At 43.2% G+C, this 18046-nt stretch overlaps 3 protein-coding genes across 5 annotated transcripts; 2 read left to right on the top strand and 1 right to left on the bottom strand.

Moving 5' to 3' along the window:
• Positions 1 to 4298: 4298 nt before the first annotated feature.
• On the top strand, positions 4299 to 7034 carry LOC311129179 (small nuclear ribonucleoprotein F). Its single transcript, XM_084161492.1, has 4 exons — positions 4299 to 4424; positions 5693 to 5818; positions 6195 to 6259; positions 6733 to 7034. Exons 1-4 carry the CDS (start codon positions 4422 to 4424, stop codon positions 6797 to 6799), a joined length of 261 nt encoding a protein of 86 aa, XP_084017618.1. The 5' UTR covers positions 4299 to 4421; the 3' UTR covers positions 6800 to 7034.
• Positions 7035 to 7215: 181 nt separating this feature from the next.
• LOC311129742 (putative imidazolonepropionase) lies at positions 7216 to 13341 on the top strand. The gene is made up of 8 exons (XM_084162160.1): positions 7216 to 7457; positions 7718 to 7824; positions 8490 to 8554; positions 8843 to 9120; positions 9301 to 9526; positions 9672 to 9890; positions 10046 to 10206; positions 10539 to 13341. Exons 1-8 carry the CDS (start codon positions 7327 to 7329, stop codon positions 10642 to 10644), a joined length of 1293 nt encoding a protein of 430 aa, XP_084018286.1. The 5' UTR covers positions 7216 to 7326; the 3' UTR covers positions 10645 to 13341.
• On the bottom strand, positions 13053 to 17362 carry LOC311129743 (tetraspanin-9-like). 3 transcript variants are annotated; one of them, XM_084162162.1, is made up of 9 exons: positions 17144 to 17362; positions 16517 to 16565; positions 15045 to 15124; positions 14700 to 14891; positions 14536 to 14610; positions 14311 to 14412; positions 14068 to 14199; positions 13892 to 13975; positions 13054 to 13814 (listed from the first exon to the last, which is right to left on the bottom strand). In XM_084162162.1, the coding sequence occupies exons 3-9, from the start codon at positions 15105 to 15107 to the stop codon at positions 13743 to 13745; spliced, it is 720 nt and encodes a 239-aa protein (XP_084018288.1). In that variant the 5' UTR covers positions 15108 to 15124; positions 16517 to 16565; positions 17144 to 17362; the 3' UTR covers positions 13054 to 13742. The 3 variants fall into 3 exon arrangements, with proteins under 3 accessions (XP_084018289.1, XP_084018288.1, XP_084018287.1); XM_084162161.1 differs by having other exon boundaries at positions 17163 to 17362; XM_084162163.1 differs by lacking the exon at positions 16517 to 16565 and having other exon boundaries at positions 13053 to 13814; positions 17163 to 17362.
• Between the last annotated feature and the right edge of the window lie 684 nt (positions 17363 to 18046).

Here is an 18046-nt window from a genome sequence, read left to right as displayed (position 1 = left end):
GTTGACAATATGCAACTGATGGCCTATCCCGACGAAATCCCAGATAATTGGAGTGGAATGCAAGCCAATTGAGATTTATGAACTGATCGGTTTCTGCAGTACCAATTAATTAATGAACAACGCTGCCCTGTGCAGAGCAGTTTATAACAGGAGTTGGCCTTTTAATTCCTAGATTAATTTTTAATAGCCTACCAAAGTCCTGCTTCCCGTTTCCAAAGGACTCTTAAAGGGATACTTTGGAATTTTGGCAAAGAGTTCCCCAGAGTCAGATGAACTTGTGGATACCATTTTCAGGTCTCTGTGTCCATTATGAAGGAAGTTAGAGGTAGTTTTCGAGCCAACGCTTACTAGTGTTAGCGCAATGACTGGAGGTCCTCTGTAGCTCAGCTGGTAGAGCACGGCGCTTGTAACGCCAAGGTAGTGGGTTCGATCCCCGGGACCACCCATACACAAAAAAATGTATGCACGCATGACTGTAAGTCGCTTTGGATAAAAGCGTCTGCTAAATGGCATATTATATTATTAAGTCTATAGGTATCTGCTAGCATCCACTAGTGCTAGTTAGCAACTTCCTTCAAACTGCACGCAGAGACATACAAATGGTATCCACAAGTTCATCTGACTCAGGGGAAATCGATAAAGGGCATTGCCAAAATCCTGAAATATCCCTTTAATAATGACCCCAATAAATCTTATTGTAGGCCTAATATTTGTCACGAATTCCGCCGAGACTGCTCCTCCTCCTTGTTCGGGCAGGCTTCGGCGTTCGTCGTCCCCGGAGTACTAGCTGCTACCGTTTGATGTTCTCTATGTTTGTTTGGTTTTGTCTGTTTGGTGCACCTGTGTCTTATCACTTATTGATTATGTCACCTATAAATTTCCTTTGGTTTTGTTTGTAGTTGTGTGTTGTTGTCCGCCTGTCCGTTGGGGTTTTGGATTTTGCTCTGGTGTATTTAAGTGTATTGACGCACTGTTTGCGCATCGCTTATATTTCGTGTTTTACGCACTGTTTGCGTATCGCTCGCCTCCGTTGTTTGAGGCCCGTTCTTTTTGTATTGTCATATTTCTGACTAGTAAAGTCTGTTGGACTAAGCTTCTGTGTCCTGCGCCTGACTTCAACACCACATCCACTTCAAACATTGACAATATTATAGGCCCAATCTCAATAATAATATAACTTCTCATCTTGTCATTAGGCCGATATAAAAGTGTAGTTGGTGACAGTGCTGCTGAGGATATGGGGTTTGATTGTAGCATATTCTCTCTGCAATAGGCTACAAACTTCCAAATATTGTGAATTTTGAACTAAATCAATACATGTACATGTTGCCCCCGTGTGGTCAGTGCTGGTAATGACCATTATACAGTAGTACAGTAAAGTCATGGAGCTGCATTGTCCTGCTCTAATTCTTTGACAGGCCCTCAACCTGCCTCCTCTTTGCTGCTTCTGCTTCACCTCAATGAGCCCAGCATGGCTACTCTTCATGGAGCACACCAGAGCAGACATGCTGTCTAATATCTCTCATTCTCTGTCTTGCTGAGAGCTCTAGTTCTCCTGGATCATATGCTGCACTTCTGTTTCCATCTTCCCCATGACTCTTCATCCCTGCATATCTATTACACATTAGACAATGGAACATGTCAGTGTTATCCTAGGTCATGCATGTAGCAGCTCATGATTAGTGATAGTTTAACTATCCTTTAACAGTATAAGAGTTTTCCCATGATACATACCTAGGTGTATGTCTGTCCATACAACCAGACAGACAGACACACACACACACACACACACACACACCTGAACATGCTCACACAAACACATTAACAAGAATAGTATAATGATGTAAAGACATCAGTATTTCAGTAATGTAAAGAGGGTTTAGTGTAATTTCAGAGGAATTTCCATTGAAACCATCCCTTGCTGTTGGAAGTATTACTCATGATCTCAAGTTCAAACTTGCCAAATGGTTTAGTAACAGTCGAATGCGTCAAGACAGAAAAATGAATGAGAGCATCCTCCAGACTGGCAGTGCGTAAAAAGAGATCCGCCCAGAGTCCAGACAGACCCAGATATGACAGTTTACCTCTATGCCATGAGTTCTTCGTGCAATTCCGTACAAAATGTATTCATTTACATCATTTACATTTACGTCATTTAGCAGACGCTCTTATCCAGAGCGACTTACAAATAGGTGCATTCACCTTATAGCCAGTGGGATAACCACTTTACAATGTTTATTATTACTTTTTGGGTGGGTTGGGGTAAGGGGGGGGTAGAAGGATTACTTTATCCTATCCCAGGTATTCCTTAAAGAGGTGGGGTTTCAAATGTCTCCGGAAGGTGGTGAGTGACTCCGCTGTCCTGGCGTCGTGAGGGAGCTTGTTCCACCATTGGGGTGCCAGAGAAGCGAACAGTTTTGACTGGGCTGAGCGGGAACTATGCTTCCGCAGAGGTAGGGGAGCCAGCAGGCCAGAGGTGGATGAACGCAATGCCCTCGTTTGGGTGTAGGGACTGATCAGAGCCTGAAGGTACGGAGGTGCCGTTCCCCTCACAGCTCCGTAGGCAAGCACCATGGTCTTGTAGCAGATGCGAGCTTCAACTGGAAGCCAGTGGAGTGTGCTGAGGAGCGGGGTGACGTGAGAGAATTTGGGAAGGTTGAACACCAGACGGGCTGCGGCTTTCTGGATGAGTTGTAGGGGTTTAATGGCACAGGCAGGGAGCCCAGCCAACAGCGAGTTGCAGTAATCCAGACGGGAGATGACAAGTGCCTGGATTAGGACCTGTGCCGCTTCCTGTGTAAGGCAGGGTCGTACTCTCCGAATGTTGTAGAGCATGAACCTACAGGATCGGGTCACCGCCTTGATGTTAGCGGAGAACGACAGGGTGTTGTCCAGTCCCTACACCCAAACGAGGGCATTGCGTTCATCCACCTCTGGCCTGCTGGCTCCCCTTCCTCTGCGGAAGCATAGTTCCCGCTCAGCCCAGTCAAAACTGTTCGCTGCTCTGGCACCCCAATGGTGGAACAAGCTCCCTCACGACGCCAGGACAGCGGAGTCACTCACCACCTTCCGGAGACATTTGAAACCCCACCTCTTTAAGGAATACCTGGGATAGGATAAAGTAATCCTTCTACCCCCCTAAAAAATAAAAATAAATGTTATCCCACTGGCTATAGGGTGAATGCACCAATTTGTAAGTCGCTCTGGATAAGATCGTCTGCTAAATGACGTAAATGTAAATGATGTAAATGTCCAGGGTCACGCCAAGGCTCTTCGCACTCTGGGAGGAGGACACAAAGGAGTTGTCAACCGTGATGGCGAGATCATGGAACAGGCAGTCCTTCCCCGGGAGGAAGAGCAGCTCCGTCTTGCCAAGGTTCAGCTTGAGGTGGTGATCCGTCATCCATACTGATATGTCTGCCAGACATGCAGAGATGCGATTCGCCACCTGGTTATCAGAAGGGGGAAAGGAGAAGATTAGTACATTTATTGAAAATAAATAAATAGTTTCTTAAATTGCTGAAAATTATACGAAATGCAGATTTAAAATCTTGTTTCAAATGTTTTTAATTCAGTCACAATGACCTTGGACACCAGTGGTTTCCATTGATGGGTCGCTCCTCCTGGGGCATGACCGAAGACTGGGTTGTGGCTTGAAAACATTGAATTTGTTTATTTGCTTCGTCACATAGAAATGAGTAAAGCATTATCTAGGTAGATTACATCCATTGATAGTAAATAAGTCACATCATAGCCCAAATAATTTTGGGGAAGTGGACCGAAGAGCAGTACTCAACACGATAAGCACTATAACCGCCAGAGGGCTCCATTGCCCCATACGTGTTCAGTTATAATAATAATAATAATAATATGTTATTTAGCAGACGCTTTTATCCAAAGCGACTTACAGTCATGTGTGCATACATTTTTACGTATGGGTGGTCCCGGGCATCGAACCCACTACCCTGGCGTTACAAACGCCATGCTCTACCAATTGAGCTACAGAGGACCACAATTCACTATAATTCACAGTTCACAATTCACAGTTCACTACACATGTGCAGTCTTTTGAATAAAATGCGACCATTTGAAGATGGACATGGATAAATATTGCAGTTTACTGTTCTTTATTTATCTATAACATTTTCCGTTAAAATATCTGCCGCAATGAGCAATGAACATGGACATTTTAATCATGTCTCATGATTTGCGCCTCTCAGTACACTAGGTGGCGGTATATAAATAATTAGAGCTCTTCGTCTCAATCGATGAACCTTTGTTTTGGGTCAGAGTTGAAGGGCTCCAGCTTCCTGGTTTCGGCGGCAATGCGTGCAAGTTAACAAGTCTGGACGTTTTTGTGTCGAAAAGATAGTAAATTATTAAGATATATTAGCGGGAATTGCACAACATTTTGCACAGCAATGGTGAGTGTTGATATTGTTGGTTATAATAAAATTGACTGGATCTTTTGAAAGAAAAACGGATTAGCAGTTGAGTTGGTGCCTTTTCCAGCAAGCCAACGTTATCCAATTCATTCATTGCAGTTGCAATGAATGAGCAGCAAATAGAAGTCATGTTGCAGATAAAAATCTAATATGCGTACATCTGAGATGATGGACGTCTGATCTTCCCTACACATGAGTCTGAACGTTATATTTTGTTCCATTAACCTCTTAAGAATCTGACACTTTTTTCAATTTTCGCCTAAAATGACATACCCAAATCTTAACTGCCTGTAGCTCAGGACCTGAAGCAAGGATATACATATTATTGATACCATTAGAAAGGAAACACTTGGAAATGTGAAATTAATGTAGGAGAATATAAGACATTAGATTTTTAAAAAGATAATACAAACAAAAAAACATGTTTTTTCTATTATATTTTTTGTTCCATCATCTTTGAAATGCAAGAGAAAGGCTACAATATAATATTGCAGTTTAGGCACAATTTAGATTTTGGCCACTAGATGGAAGCAGTGTGTGTGCAAAGTTTCAGATTGATCCAGTGAAGCATTGCAATACTGGACTATTTTGTATCAAGTCTGCCCAAATGTGCCGAATTGGTCAATTGATACATTTTCATAACTATAGAGAAAATACAAAAATGATATGGTAATACAAAATGTAAGTTTACACACTCCCAGGAATGTCATACATGATGGATCATTAGCTTATATACTAACTTTCACACATCTAGATGGCGGGGTGGGTGTGGAGCCAGAGACGGCAGGGGTTCAAACTGTAGAACCCAGTTCCTACATTTGATATAGAAATTGATTTTATCAAACAAAACTATGCTACATTTTATCTCTGGAACCCTTCGGATGACAAATCAGAGCAAGATTACTGAATGTAAGTACATTATTTACCTTCAGAGGTGAATATATCAAACCAGTTGCCGTGATAAGTTATTTGTTGTTGTGCACTCTCCTCAAACAATAGCATGGTATTTCTTCACTGAACTAGCTACTGTAAATTGGACAGTGTAGTTAGATTAACAATAATTTAAGCTTTCTGCCCATATAAGACATGTCTATGTCCTGGAAAGTTTGCTGTTACTTACAACAGTCATGCTAATCACGTTAGCGCACATTAGCTCAACCGTCCCGTATACGGGACACCGATCCCGTAGAGGTTAAATGATTACCCATAACAATAATCCAACCTTCTTCCCGTTGCTGTGTGTGTAGAGTTTACCTCTGAACCCCAAGCCCTTCCTGAACGGACTGACAGGCAAGCCGGTGATGGTGAAGCTGAAGTGGGGGATGGAGTACAAGGGCTACCTAGTGTCTGTGGACAGCTACATGAACATGCAGGTGAGGGAGCACACCTGGACATAGGTGCTTTTAGCAACGCGGGTGTATTTACATACACTAGCGTTGCTTTCAATTGTATTGGGTTGCAAAAAAACAGTCAGTGGGAAGCCAGAAGTTAAAGACCATTCCATTTCAGCTTACTGTGCCGGTGGGCAGGACGGTTGGTCATTATGACGGGGGAATTTAAAACAAAATATATAGGATGGTATTATTAAAGACTTTCCAAACGTGGGTCTGTTGTAGACCCACTTCCTCTCTGCTTACCTCATGTCAAAATAAAAGTCCCCCATTTTGCACCTAACCTGGACAGTGTGTGTGGCTGGTGCAGATTAATGCCTACGTACATTTCTCGTGTTTTTGTCATTGGTTTTGACAGTTGGCGAACACAGAAGAGTACGTGGATGGAGCGTTGGCTGGTCACCTTGGAGAAGTACTTGTTAGGTAAATAATAGCCGTTTTCTGGATTCTCTAAAATGTTGCCTTCTGCCTCTTGTCCTTTAATCCTGAGGTGATCATTAGTGTAGACTGTTGCAACAAAAAGCTTTTTGCAACAAAAACAAGAGTTTCTTATTGGACAAGTTCAGGTAGGTCCCTCAAAGTCCCACCTCGGCTCGTTTGGTTCGTAGTAAATAATACCCAGTTCAAGAAAGGGAGGAGGGAGGGAGGGAGGGAAGGAAGGAAGTATTTCTTGTTGAAATCGGATTATGTTTTATGCAATAGAATGCAAGTCTATATTCTGATTTTTTTTGGGGGGTTGAACTGCAAGTCAACCCTTTTAATGAATACCAGTAGAAATGTATTCTCCCTGGACTTCTGTGTCCAGCATACTTCTGGTGTGACTGATGCAGGTGTTTCATAGTGGCTGTTCTCAGTGTAATTCTCTTAGATCTAAAGTGCATATTCTCTACCCACAGGTGCAATAATGTTTTATATATTAGAGGAGTAGAGGAAGAAGAGGAGGACGGAGAAATGAAAGAATGATGGAGAGGATGAGACTTGCAACTGAAGATCTGGACGAGTGTTGTGTTTGCTGAATCTTTGTTTTTGCATTTTCACTATGTGGAAAATGGACTCTTGGGAAGCAAGTTAGCTTTATTTGTGTGAAACCTTCAAGGAAACATTGTATTTTTTTACTGTTTATGATCCAATATGATGTAGCTAATTACATTATATCACTGTAGAAAAAAATAAAATAATGGTTATTGTACCGTTTCCTAAACCTGCTGTCTGGTGGTATTATTACAGGTTTGTGAGGGAGCTGATTGATGTGGTGTCTCAACCTTATTAACAAACACTACACATTAAACAGAACCTGTCAATCAATGTACACTATTCCTAATTTCCAAAGCCCCGCCCCGGATTTAGCTCGTGCACTTTGAACCCATGCTGCCCTCAAATATTTACGTTTCCCCAAACCACTAGAAAGTGACAGCGAGGCGACGTAGAAATAGAGGTGACTTACAAAAGTAATTCACATTTTTAAGCTTAATTTCGACGACTATTTCAAAATGTCCAACAAACTTTTGGTAAAGAACGCGAAACAGGTGGTTATAATTTGCAACAACGGTGAGAAGTTCCTGACGAAGGATGGGATGCAAAAGCTGTGTGTGATTGAGAACAGTAGTTTGGTTATCGGGAGGTAAATTGAAAAATCATTAATGCCCGATAGGGCTGCAGTTTGCAACATTGTTTAATGTTCGGTAGTTTGGCTACTAGTTAATGTTTGTTACAATTAGGTTAGAACGAGTTGACAGCGGCTGTCAAACTTCGCAGAGTACGGATTGCCCTAACGTGCTCTGAAAGTTCTGTGAAAGCAAAACTTAATTTTGGCTAAACCAAACCAAATGTTATTCCACCGCAAACTATTGATTACAAGAGCTGTGTTTTTTTTTCGTCCAGCGACGGTCTAATAAAGAATATTGGACCAGCGAGCACCATTGATTTCCAATATGCAGGAGTCTCGTTTGATAAAGTAATCGATGCAACTGGCATGTGTGTCATTCCAGGCAAGTATCAGTGCAATACACCACCCTGGACAATATGGGGCGGTAGATCTAGGCGTGCACACAGGTGTAAACATGGTTTGTGCTATCTGGGATCCTTAACCATAACCCTTTCCTAATCCTAATCTTAACCCGTACCATTTTAAATGTCAACTTCAATGGGGGTAGTGACGTCCCAAGGATCCCGGATAGCAAGGACCATGTAAACATGCAACCTTGGCCACGTTTATTTGCCGAACGTTGTCTAACGGTGCAGATAGAAATGCCATGAATAGGGCGGAAGTTATACCGTATTCTACATGTCAGCACAGGAGGTTGGTGGCACATTAATTGGGGAGAACAGGCTCGTGGTAATGGCTGGAGCGGAATCAGTGGAATGGTATCAAATACATCAAACACATGGTTTCCAGGTGTTAGATGCCATTCCATTTGCTCTGTTCTGGCCATTTATTATGAGCCGTTCTCACCTCAGCAGCCTCCTGTGTGTCAGAGAGCCATGTTTGGTCTACAAAGCATATTTGTATTTGAAGGTTCCAAAACGTTAGGTCCTGCCGAATGCTCCCCTGTTCTATTAATACAAATATTTGAAACATAGATATAGTGTTCTAGCATGTAGAGAATGAGGTTTTACAGAAATACAGCTGTGCTCATTGATTATTGTGTTTCAGGATTGGTTGATGCACACACCCACCCCGTATGGGCTGGAGACAGGGTGCATGAATTTGCCATGAAGGTAAATATAACTTCCATGGGTACCATCCCCTCTCTGACTCAACAGATTGTAATCTGACTCACCTTTTGGAGTAAAAGTAAAGGTTTGTAGGGCTTCGTTTACACAAGCAGCCCAATTCTGATATTTTTTCCACTAATTGGTCTTTTGACCAATCACATCAGATCGTTTCACACAAGCTATTTTTCAGAGCTGATCTGATTGATTGTTCAAAAGACCAATTAGTGAACAAATATCAGAATTGGGCTGCCTGTCAAAATGCAGCCTAGGTAATGCTGTGTGTGCCTACAGTTGGCCGGTGCCACCTACATGGATGTGCACCGTGCCGGAGGAGGGATCCACTTCACAGTGGAGCACACCCGGGCTGCTCTTGCCTCCACCCTGCTGGCCTCTCTGACAGGCAGGCTGGGTCGGATGCAGCGGGCAGGCACCACCCTGGTGGAGTGTAAGAGTGGCTACGGCCTGGAGCTGCAGACAGAGCTGAAGATGCTGGAGGTCATCGAGACGGCCAGACGTACCCTGCCAATCAATATATCGTCTACCTACTGTGGAGCACACGCAGTCCCTAAGTACTGAACACACACACACTACACCATGCTGTTGAACACACCCCCCATACTCCTGAACAGACCCACCTCACATCCACCCCGTCATGACCACTGTGTTACATTCACCCGTACAGCTAACCCTACTGACTTTCATCCTCACTAGGTGTTATTAAATACCCACCCCTTCTGATTCTTTCCCAGGGGTAAGACTGTTGCCGAGGCGACAACAGACATCCTTCAGGTCCAGTTGCCACAGCTGCGTGAGCGTATGTCAGCTTGGGGCCTGAGGGTGGACAACATAGATGTGTTCTGTGAGCAGGGTGTGTTTGACCTGGCCTCCACATGCTCCATCCTGCAGGCCGGCCTGGACATGGGCCTCAACATCAACTTCCACGGAGACGAGCTGCACCCCATGAACTCTGCACAGGTACGCATCATCAACCTGCGCCTCTCTACTGTCACTGTGGTAACAACAGCTGGTTTAGTACCAGTACGTATTATTTAAGTGTCTATGGTACTGTCCATCTCACTTAACCATTCCTGTATTGTGTGTTTTTCTCTGGTGGTGCTAGCTGGGGGCAGAGCTCGGTGCCTTGGCTATCAGTCACCTGGAGGAGGTGACAGATGAGGGCATCGCTGCCATGGCGACAGCTAAGACCGCTGCCGTCCTGCTCCCAACCACTGCCTACATCCTGCGGTTACCCCAGCCGCGGGCCCGAGACATGCTGGATGCTGGGGTCATTGTTGCCCTGGGCAGTGACTTCAACCCTAATGCCTACTGTTGCTCTATGGTGGGTGATTGGAGGTGGTAGGAGTAGGGAAGTTAGGGAGGAAAGATGGAGGGGGCTGTGGGGGTAAGGTCAATGAGTTAGTGGGAATAGAAGGCAAAAAGCCTCTGTAGCGATCCCTCTGTCATCATCTCTTGATCCCTGTCTGTCTATCCCAGCCGGTGGTGATGCACCTGGCGTGGGTCAACATGAGGATGTCCATGCCCGAGGCTCTGGCCGCCGCCACCATCAACGCAGCCTACGCCCTGGGATGCTCTCACACGCACGGCTCCCTGGAGGTCAACAAACACGCCGACCTGCTGGTCCTCAACGCACCACGGTAAAGTTGCTGTCAATGAATACTACTATATTCTAAGAGCTGGCTTCATTTAATGGTTAGACACCACAGTGTATGTTCCAGTTGACAGTTAACCTTTCAGCAGCTAGATTACTTATCTTGTAATTGTGGTGAGGACTGTGTATGGCATTGTCTAAAATGCAGTAGCTGTGTGAATGGAATCGATTGGGTTGTGTGAGTGAGACTGCCTAAGGTTGTGTTGATTGTGTGAGTGAGACTGCCTAAGGTTGTGTTGATTGTGTGAGTGTGGCTGACACTTTAGTGTAGATGTGTGTGTGGACTGACAGTGTTGTGTTGATGGTGTTGTCCGGCAGGTGGGAGCATCTCATCTACCAGTTAGGAGGACACCAGGAACTGATTCGCTACGTTGTCATCAGGGGCAACGTCGTCTATAACAACGACAAAACCATGGACTTCTAACTCCAAAATTGGGTTTGGATAACTGACGTTCTTCCCCCAGGCATAGTCACACACGGCCCTGTGGCCTCGTGGACAGGGCTGTGTGTGTCTATAAATGGACACAGCTCACAGTCAAGGATTTGTAAATGGACAGTTAATATTAACCTGATATTCTATGTCTTGGTCAGTGGGGTATGTGGTAACATTTGAGTATGTGCTTTAAACCATGTGGTAACATTTGAGTATGGGCTTTGAACCATTGTTTCTGCAATCTCCAAATGACTGTAGAGTTGGGTAGGGTTAATATCCAGGAAGTGTTGGTTAAAAAGAACGTGATTAAATGTTGTGCCTTTTTCTTACCATAAACAAAAGTCTCCATTCTTGCTCTGTCATCTATTTGCCCCAATTTAGGTTGGAGACCTTCTGACCCTTGGTTCCTCTCTTTCATGCTCTGTTAATCTTTCGCCCTTCAGCTCTACACCCCTCCCCTTGTCTCTCTCTGAGGTTGTAGGAGTTAGTAAAGCTAACACAGGCGATGTGAGTGAATCATTAGTGAGGAAGCTCAGCCTGTAGAACAGCTGTATGGTACTATCTGCCAGCTCAACTGATCAAGCATACAAGTAGTGTTGCAAAGGGACTGCTCAGTATGATCCAGTAGCCAGTGTCTGAGGGTCAGAGAAAGCAGAGACTGCTTTTGTAACCTTTGTAGGTTTTGAGGACTGGGAATCATTGTAGTTTGTTTAACCATTGGGGTGGGGTAGACAAGGGAGACCGCCAAGTTGAACTCTTGTGCATTTTTTTGTTTACAGACATGTTTATGTCAAATATATGAAGATAGTGTGAAGGAATTGGTGGCTCAGTGGTAAGGATCTCACCCTCCAACCATAGGATCCTTGGTTCCAGCCCTGTGCGGCACTGGAGCATAGTTGTGTGAATGTGAGAGAGGTGTTGCCACTCAAAGATGGTTATGGAGAAAAATCTCCAGAAAAAAAGTGGACACTTAGTATTTAAATGGGGAGTAGCCTATAGTTAAAAACGAAGTATCCACTTTAAGGACATTTTCTCCATAACCACTGCTCTGAAGTTGCAGGGCACCCCAGGTTTTAACCACCCCTGCTTATTGCGCCACTGCCCTCCAACCATCTTTGTGTGGCAGCCACTCCCCTTGACTCACTGACTAGCAGAGTCCCAAGTAGGCAACCATGAGCCAGAGCAAGATCCTTACGCCTGAGCCACAGACTCCTTCACACTCCCCTCTGTATGTTTGACATGGAGAATTGTTGAAACGTACATAAAAGCACAAGAGAGGAGGTTTGAACCCATAACCTCTTGGTAGGAGGCAGGGATTGAAGTACTGAGCCACTGACTGCTTCACATTTCTCCCTCTTCTCTTTGTGTAAGGGATAATCAATAAGAGGCTATGCGTTCTATGGAAAATAATGAACGACGTGGAAGGTGTGTTCCACGAGGCGCTAGCGGAGTGGAACTGACCTTCCACGGAGTTGCATTATTTTCCAGAGAATGCATAGAGCCCCGAGTTGATTATCCCTTTTATACCATGGCTATAATTTAATCGCTAGAAATGTGTTCAACAGCCATGGAAGTAGCTAGCAAGTTTTGTAGTTAGCGACAGTAGTTGCCTTGGTAACCAAACAAACAGATTTGCTGGTTTAGCTAACCAAACCATCAGTCCTAGCTTGCTATTATGAAAATCGAATTCAACAATAGCAATAATGTTTTCAATTTTCCCTTTTTCCCCCTCTTTTTCTCAAACATAGAACGCATGTGTATATTTATAGCCATTGAACTCTACCATGCAAATATACCGTGTGTTATAAGGAAATAATGCACGCTCTACAATGCTTTAAGCCAATCAGAAATTAGTATTCAACAATGCCATGGTATAAATCTTTGATATTGAGTTGCAGATCTTGACTCTGAAGTGTAAGAGTTAAGGTTTGAACTCACAACTGCAGTGGTGCAAGATGGGGATTTAACCCCTGAGCCTCCTTCACACTTTTCTTTGTATGTTTGACATTAAGAGTTGCAGAAATCCACACAAGTGTAAGAGTTGAGGTTTAAACCTGCAAACTCAAGGTGTTGAGACAGGGGTTCTAACGATTGAGCCACAACCTCCTGCACATTCTCTCTTGAACATACAACCTCAATCATGAGGCAATATTCTGCAGAATGAGGTGGCATTGGCATGTTTCTCCTGGGGCTCACCTGTAACAGTACTAGATGATGATAGTTAACTCCAATTCCACATCAATTGAAGATGATGCTTTAGTAAACAGAATTGGAATTTGAACTGAAGGAAAAAAACAGCCAGCAATTTGACAGAATAAGCTTAACTTTTATTGAACACATCTCAGTAACACTGGTTTTACAAGAATAAATCCATATATATATATATATATATATAACTTTAGTCCGTATAAGGATTTCTAAGGCATGGAATCGAACCTCTTGTTCCCTTTACTCTTTTGTGATCAAGCCATTCTATTCTGGATGACCGAGGGGTGTCCCTACTCCCACACAATCCAACCCCCCTTCCTCACCCACCCTTAGTCCCCCCATAACTGAACTAGGGCCGGGATTCAATCCGACTGCGGGTTGTCGACAACACAGCTTTTAAAGGGTATTTCTGATTGCACTATATGCTGCATTTGGGTGGTTCCACAAAATGATAACATTTTGGGTAGTGTAAATTGGTCATTAATTAATTAATTAATTAATTAATTAATTTCACATAAGCGGTGTCACATTAAGCGGTTAAATAAAAAAATATACAATAATAAGTGCCAATAGTGTCTTTAAAGTAACAGGGTTGAGGTTATCTTAAATCAGCCATAAATCCCCTTGTGACGGGGAATGGACGCTTGTTGTGTGCCACAGGGAGGGGCAAATGAATGCAAGCTTGAATCCCAGCCAAGAACACTGATTAATGATAATAAAGATGATGATTAAAAAACAATATTGCCTTTGTGCACAAAATGATACAAGGGTGTGTAAATATAAACACTAAATAAAAAGCTTTATGGCATGCGTGTGTACCTGGTGTCTTTTTAGAGTATAATTTTGTATAAAAGTAATAGGTCTCAAACCCTGTGTGTGTTCTAAGCTTCATACTTTTTCCCGGATCGGTGGATCTGCTGGTACAAAGTCATGGAGAAGGCCATACCCAGGAGCTGCAGACAGAAAGTCACATCAGTCACACTGCAACAACATCATTACATATACATCTCTATGTACACACACCCCTTACCTGTATGACCAGAACACACATGGCGATGGTTCCCAGCAGGTGTTTATTGTCATCCAGCCACTCCTCCACCTTCTCATAGCAACCCTGACAAGAGAGAAACATACAATCTTGAGAGGTGAAAAAATACACTCCTAGGGAGAGATCAGACACACATTTTTAAACAAACACAAACTGACCTGTGTCCAGAACTGGTTGGTGGCATTGCGCCCACAGTCCTGGTAGATATCCTGGCAGCATCGGTCAGGAACCACCTTCTCCTGCAGGGCAGTGTGCCAGTCTATGTACCCATTCACCCCACAACAATGCCACTGACAGGGAGAAAGAGGAGACAGGGTTATATATTGCACCTCTCCCTTGATGGAATGCTATGTTATTAGTGTGGGGTTGTATGGTAGCTCATTAGTAGTTAGGTACCATACCTCTGTCTGTATGGTGTTCCAGGCGTTGCGGAGGCCAGCGTTGTTGTCGGTGCTGTACAGAGCAAGTCCCTCTTTCAGGTCCTGTCTGGCGTTCTCACTCACCTGCACACACAGTGGATCATGAGAAATGTAGGCAGAGGCACACAGAGCACTATGGGAACAAGAACCATAGGAGGAAGGATAAACAGGGTTTGAATTGATGGGTGGCTTCTAGGGAAGTCTTACCTTGTCTGTGTATACGAAGAACAGGATGAGAAGGATCAGCTCCGCCAACAGAATAACCAACAACGTGATGAAAAACTACAGGGAACAATTGAGAGAGGCAGGTGAGGTTGCCAATGTGGCAAGCAATGTAGTATGGTGCATCATGAGTAGTGTAGTTCACTCACACTCAGCAACAGACACTTGTTCTCCTTGATGGCACCCAGGCAACCCAGGAAGCCTGTAACCATGATGACAGCACCCAGGGTGTTGATGAGGTTGGCGGCAGAGATGGAGGGGAAGGATGGTGATAGGGTGGCAAAGCTGCCCTGAGACACAGACAACCACACCCCCACACCCAACAAACCACAGCCCCCCAACTGAAAGAGGCAGAATAAAATATAAATGTTTGTCATTACTCTTATCATTATTATACCGTTAGTATAGTATGATTTAATAATAAAATAGAACGCAGAATCAGAAGATCCATTTGTTTGAAAATGATTATGTCTATAGTGAGTTTGTTCACCCACCCAGAAGAGCAGGTTGAAGAGAAACAGCATGTATTTGACACAGCAGAGGCAGCCGCGAGCCATGGTGAAGCTGTGACGATCTGCAAATAAAAGGGCAGTGTTTATATATGTTAAACTGTAGAAACCTCAAACAACCACAAGAGGGCAAAGTAATTTCTTCACAAAACGTTTCTGCCTTGCAAATTATCAGCAATCGACTACAATTCAAATGTGACTGAAAATCTTGATTACTTCAAACACTGCTCTAACTTGTTTCCTTTTAGGAGTAACAACGTAGTGTATTTCCACAGGTACTAGTAAATAGTAATACTGCACTCACCTCACTTGCGAAACACAGTTGTAATTCCTCAAGAAACCACCAGTGCAGCGTTAGCAAAGTAAACAAATCTAAACTCGCAGGTATAGAAGGGTTGGTTGTTTAACAACAAAACCAACGCTTGCACAACTGTAGGGCAAAACACACGGGGTTGGCTTTAAAATGTTGACAAAATGTCAACTGTATTTCGTCTTCAGTGTTTATTTAAAACATAAATACATGTACACAATGAGCACTTGTTGTCGCTCAAAGACATCGGTAAAGTTGTTGGTTAGCTTGCGAATTTGGGCCATATTATCATTGACATCAAATCAGTCAAAACAAGACATGGTATCAAGAACAAAATTAAAACTAGCCACTTACGATTCCCCACATGGCACTTGTCATTCTTGCTAGCCATCTGGCCATCCAGAATCACAACAACACACTGACTTCTGCCCCCCATAGAAGCGTGCACATTGTTAGCTAACCCATCTATTAAACTTCATGTTTTTTAGCTCATCCCTGTAAAAAAAAAACATGGTTGATCTCTTGAGGGATTACAACAGAGTAGGGCCTACATTTTCCCAGGTGAGTGTACAATTGACACAAAGATTATGAGCTCCTATCCATTTGTTTGACATTTACTTGTGAAAATATACTCCGCTGTAATAATAATAATAATAATAATAATAATAATTGGTTATTTAGCTGACGCTCTTATCCAGAGCGACTTACAGGAGCAATTAGGGTTAAGTGCCTTGCTCAAGGGCACATCGACAGATTTTTCACCTAGTCGGCTTGGGGATTAGAACCAGCGACCTTTCGGTTACTGGCACAACGCTCTTAACCACTAAGCTACCTGCCGCCCTGTGGTTCCTCAACGGAACCACAAGAGGACAGCGTTTGCACAATGATATAAAAGTGTTTGGGAATGTCGTATATACGAGCACAAAGCCAAAACCTCCAGATAGCCCTGGAGAAATAACAGAGAATGCATTTGAAAAACGAAAGAACATAATGAACAATTTTTTTAATTCAGTCACTTATTTCCTGGGAAAGTGTTGCCCTCTTGTGGTTGTGTTGAGGCATGACAATTGATACTATTTGAACAGGTAAACTGCTCTCATAATTCAGAATGATTGAATGTAATTTCTCTCTCTCGGAATAATTTTACCACTTAGATAAGGAATTAGATGGTGCCGTCGAGCCTTCAGCGGAGGGACCTGTAAAACAAAGTACACACACAACTCTTTCATGTAGGCCTACTGTTGTTCTATGTAGTTATATTATTATTATTAGTAGTAGTAGTAGTTCTGTTCTTCTGGAAATTCTTTACCGAGCCAATAACAATATGGTGGGCTCTGAGACACACACACACACACACGCACATAGAGAGAGAGAAATCTACCATCACTTTTAGGCCAAAAACAGAATAATAAATCACAGATTGCACCCCCCCTTAATCTTTTTTTCTACATCGCCACCACAGGAAGTGACAATTGGTGAGGAACGAGAAAGAAGCATTGTGTTATGTTAGTGTATGATTCTGGTAGTGTTATGATGTAAATTCTGTTCAAAGAAAATGCAATTGTTTAGCAGCCAGGTCCAATGGTTTTGGCCACACTTCTGATTTAATTCGTTGACGTTGTTAACAGATAACTTTGGTCGTGCGTAAATCTAACATAATTTACAAGCATATATTCTCAGAAAAGTTTCAGAAAAGTACGCAGACTAGATTGATGCCCAGACTGCTGGGATGATTTTAGATTTATCCTAAACAGCATGGCCGAAGTATCCATACCAACGAGATGATTCCGTACCGTAACTGTGCCAGCTCGAGTTCAGCTCATCCTCATTTCAGCCATCTCCTGACTACTGCGACCGACCTCAATCCGGGTTTCCAGCGTAGAATCAGCGATAACGCAAAAGTGAACAAATCCGTTTGTATTCTTTTTGTAGGCTATATTTAAACTTTCCTGCGGTCGTCGATGACTCGCAGGCGGAGTGTTTTCTCTCAGGAGAGCGGAAACTGGCCTGGAGGCGTGACAGATGCGGGGAGGACTTACCTTAACCAATTGAACTGCAACGAGAGTATGGGACTTCCTGTGAAATAATGATTTTATTTGTGTGTGTTTGTTGTCTTTTTTCTTTCATGGTACATTTGAGATGTGAGCAAACTGCTCTAAATCTGCAAGACAGGGTATTCTCAGGAGTATTCCAGGCCCCATTAACTACTGTTGTATAAATAATAATAATAATAATAATAATAATGTGTAGCCTAGCATAACAGAACTGCACACAAATACAAACACGGCCCCAAAGCCAAGTGAGAATTTAATAAAGATAAATCATAACAACATTAATCATTATAAATACTTTGGACATGACTGTACAGATAAACTCCAAATGACAATACAAAATATACAAAAACAGTGACTGTTTCTTAAATTTGCAGCCCTTCAATATCCATGGCAATAAGCAGGGTTGTGTGTGTGGTAGGGTCTAGGGTTGGGAGCCAAACCACTTTCCAGTTTCAGTCAGAATCATGGGAACAGGTGCCTTTACAGAGGATACTGGAGCGGCTGGAGCCACGATGGAGTCCTCAGGAATAAGCAGAGCCCAGGAGACATGAAGAGGAGTGGAACTCAGTGCCAACCCTACCAACTCTCTCTTCTTCTTTCTTTCTCTCTCTCTCTTCTTTCTT

Source organism: Coregonus lavaretus (assembly GCF_964263955.1).
Source record: "Coregonus lavaretus genome assembly, chromosome: 5".
NCBI lineage: Eukaryota > Metazoa > Chordata > Actinopteri > Salmoniformes > Salmonidae > Coregonus > Coregonus lavaretus.
The sequence above is the reverse complement of the archived record's forward strand: the minus strand, read 5'-3'. Positions and strand labels throughout refer to the sequence as shown.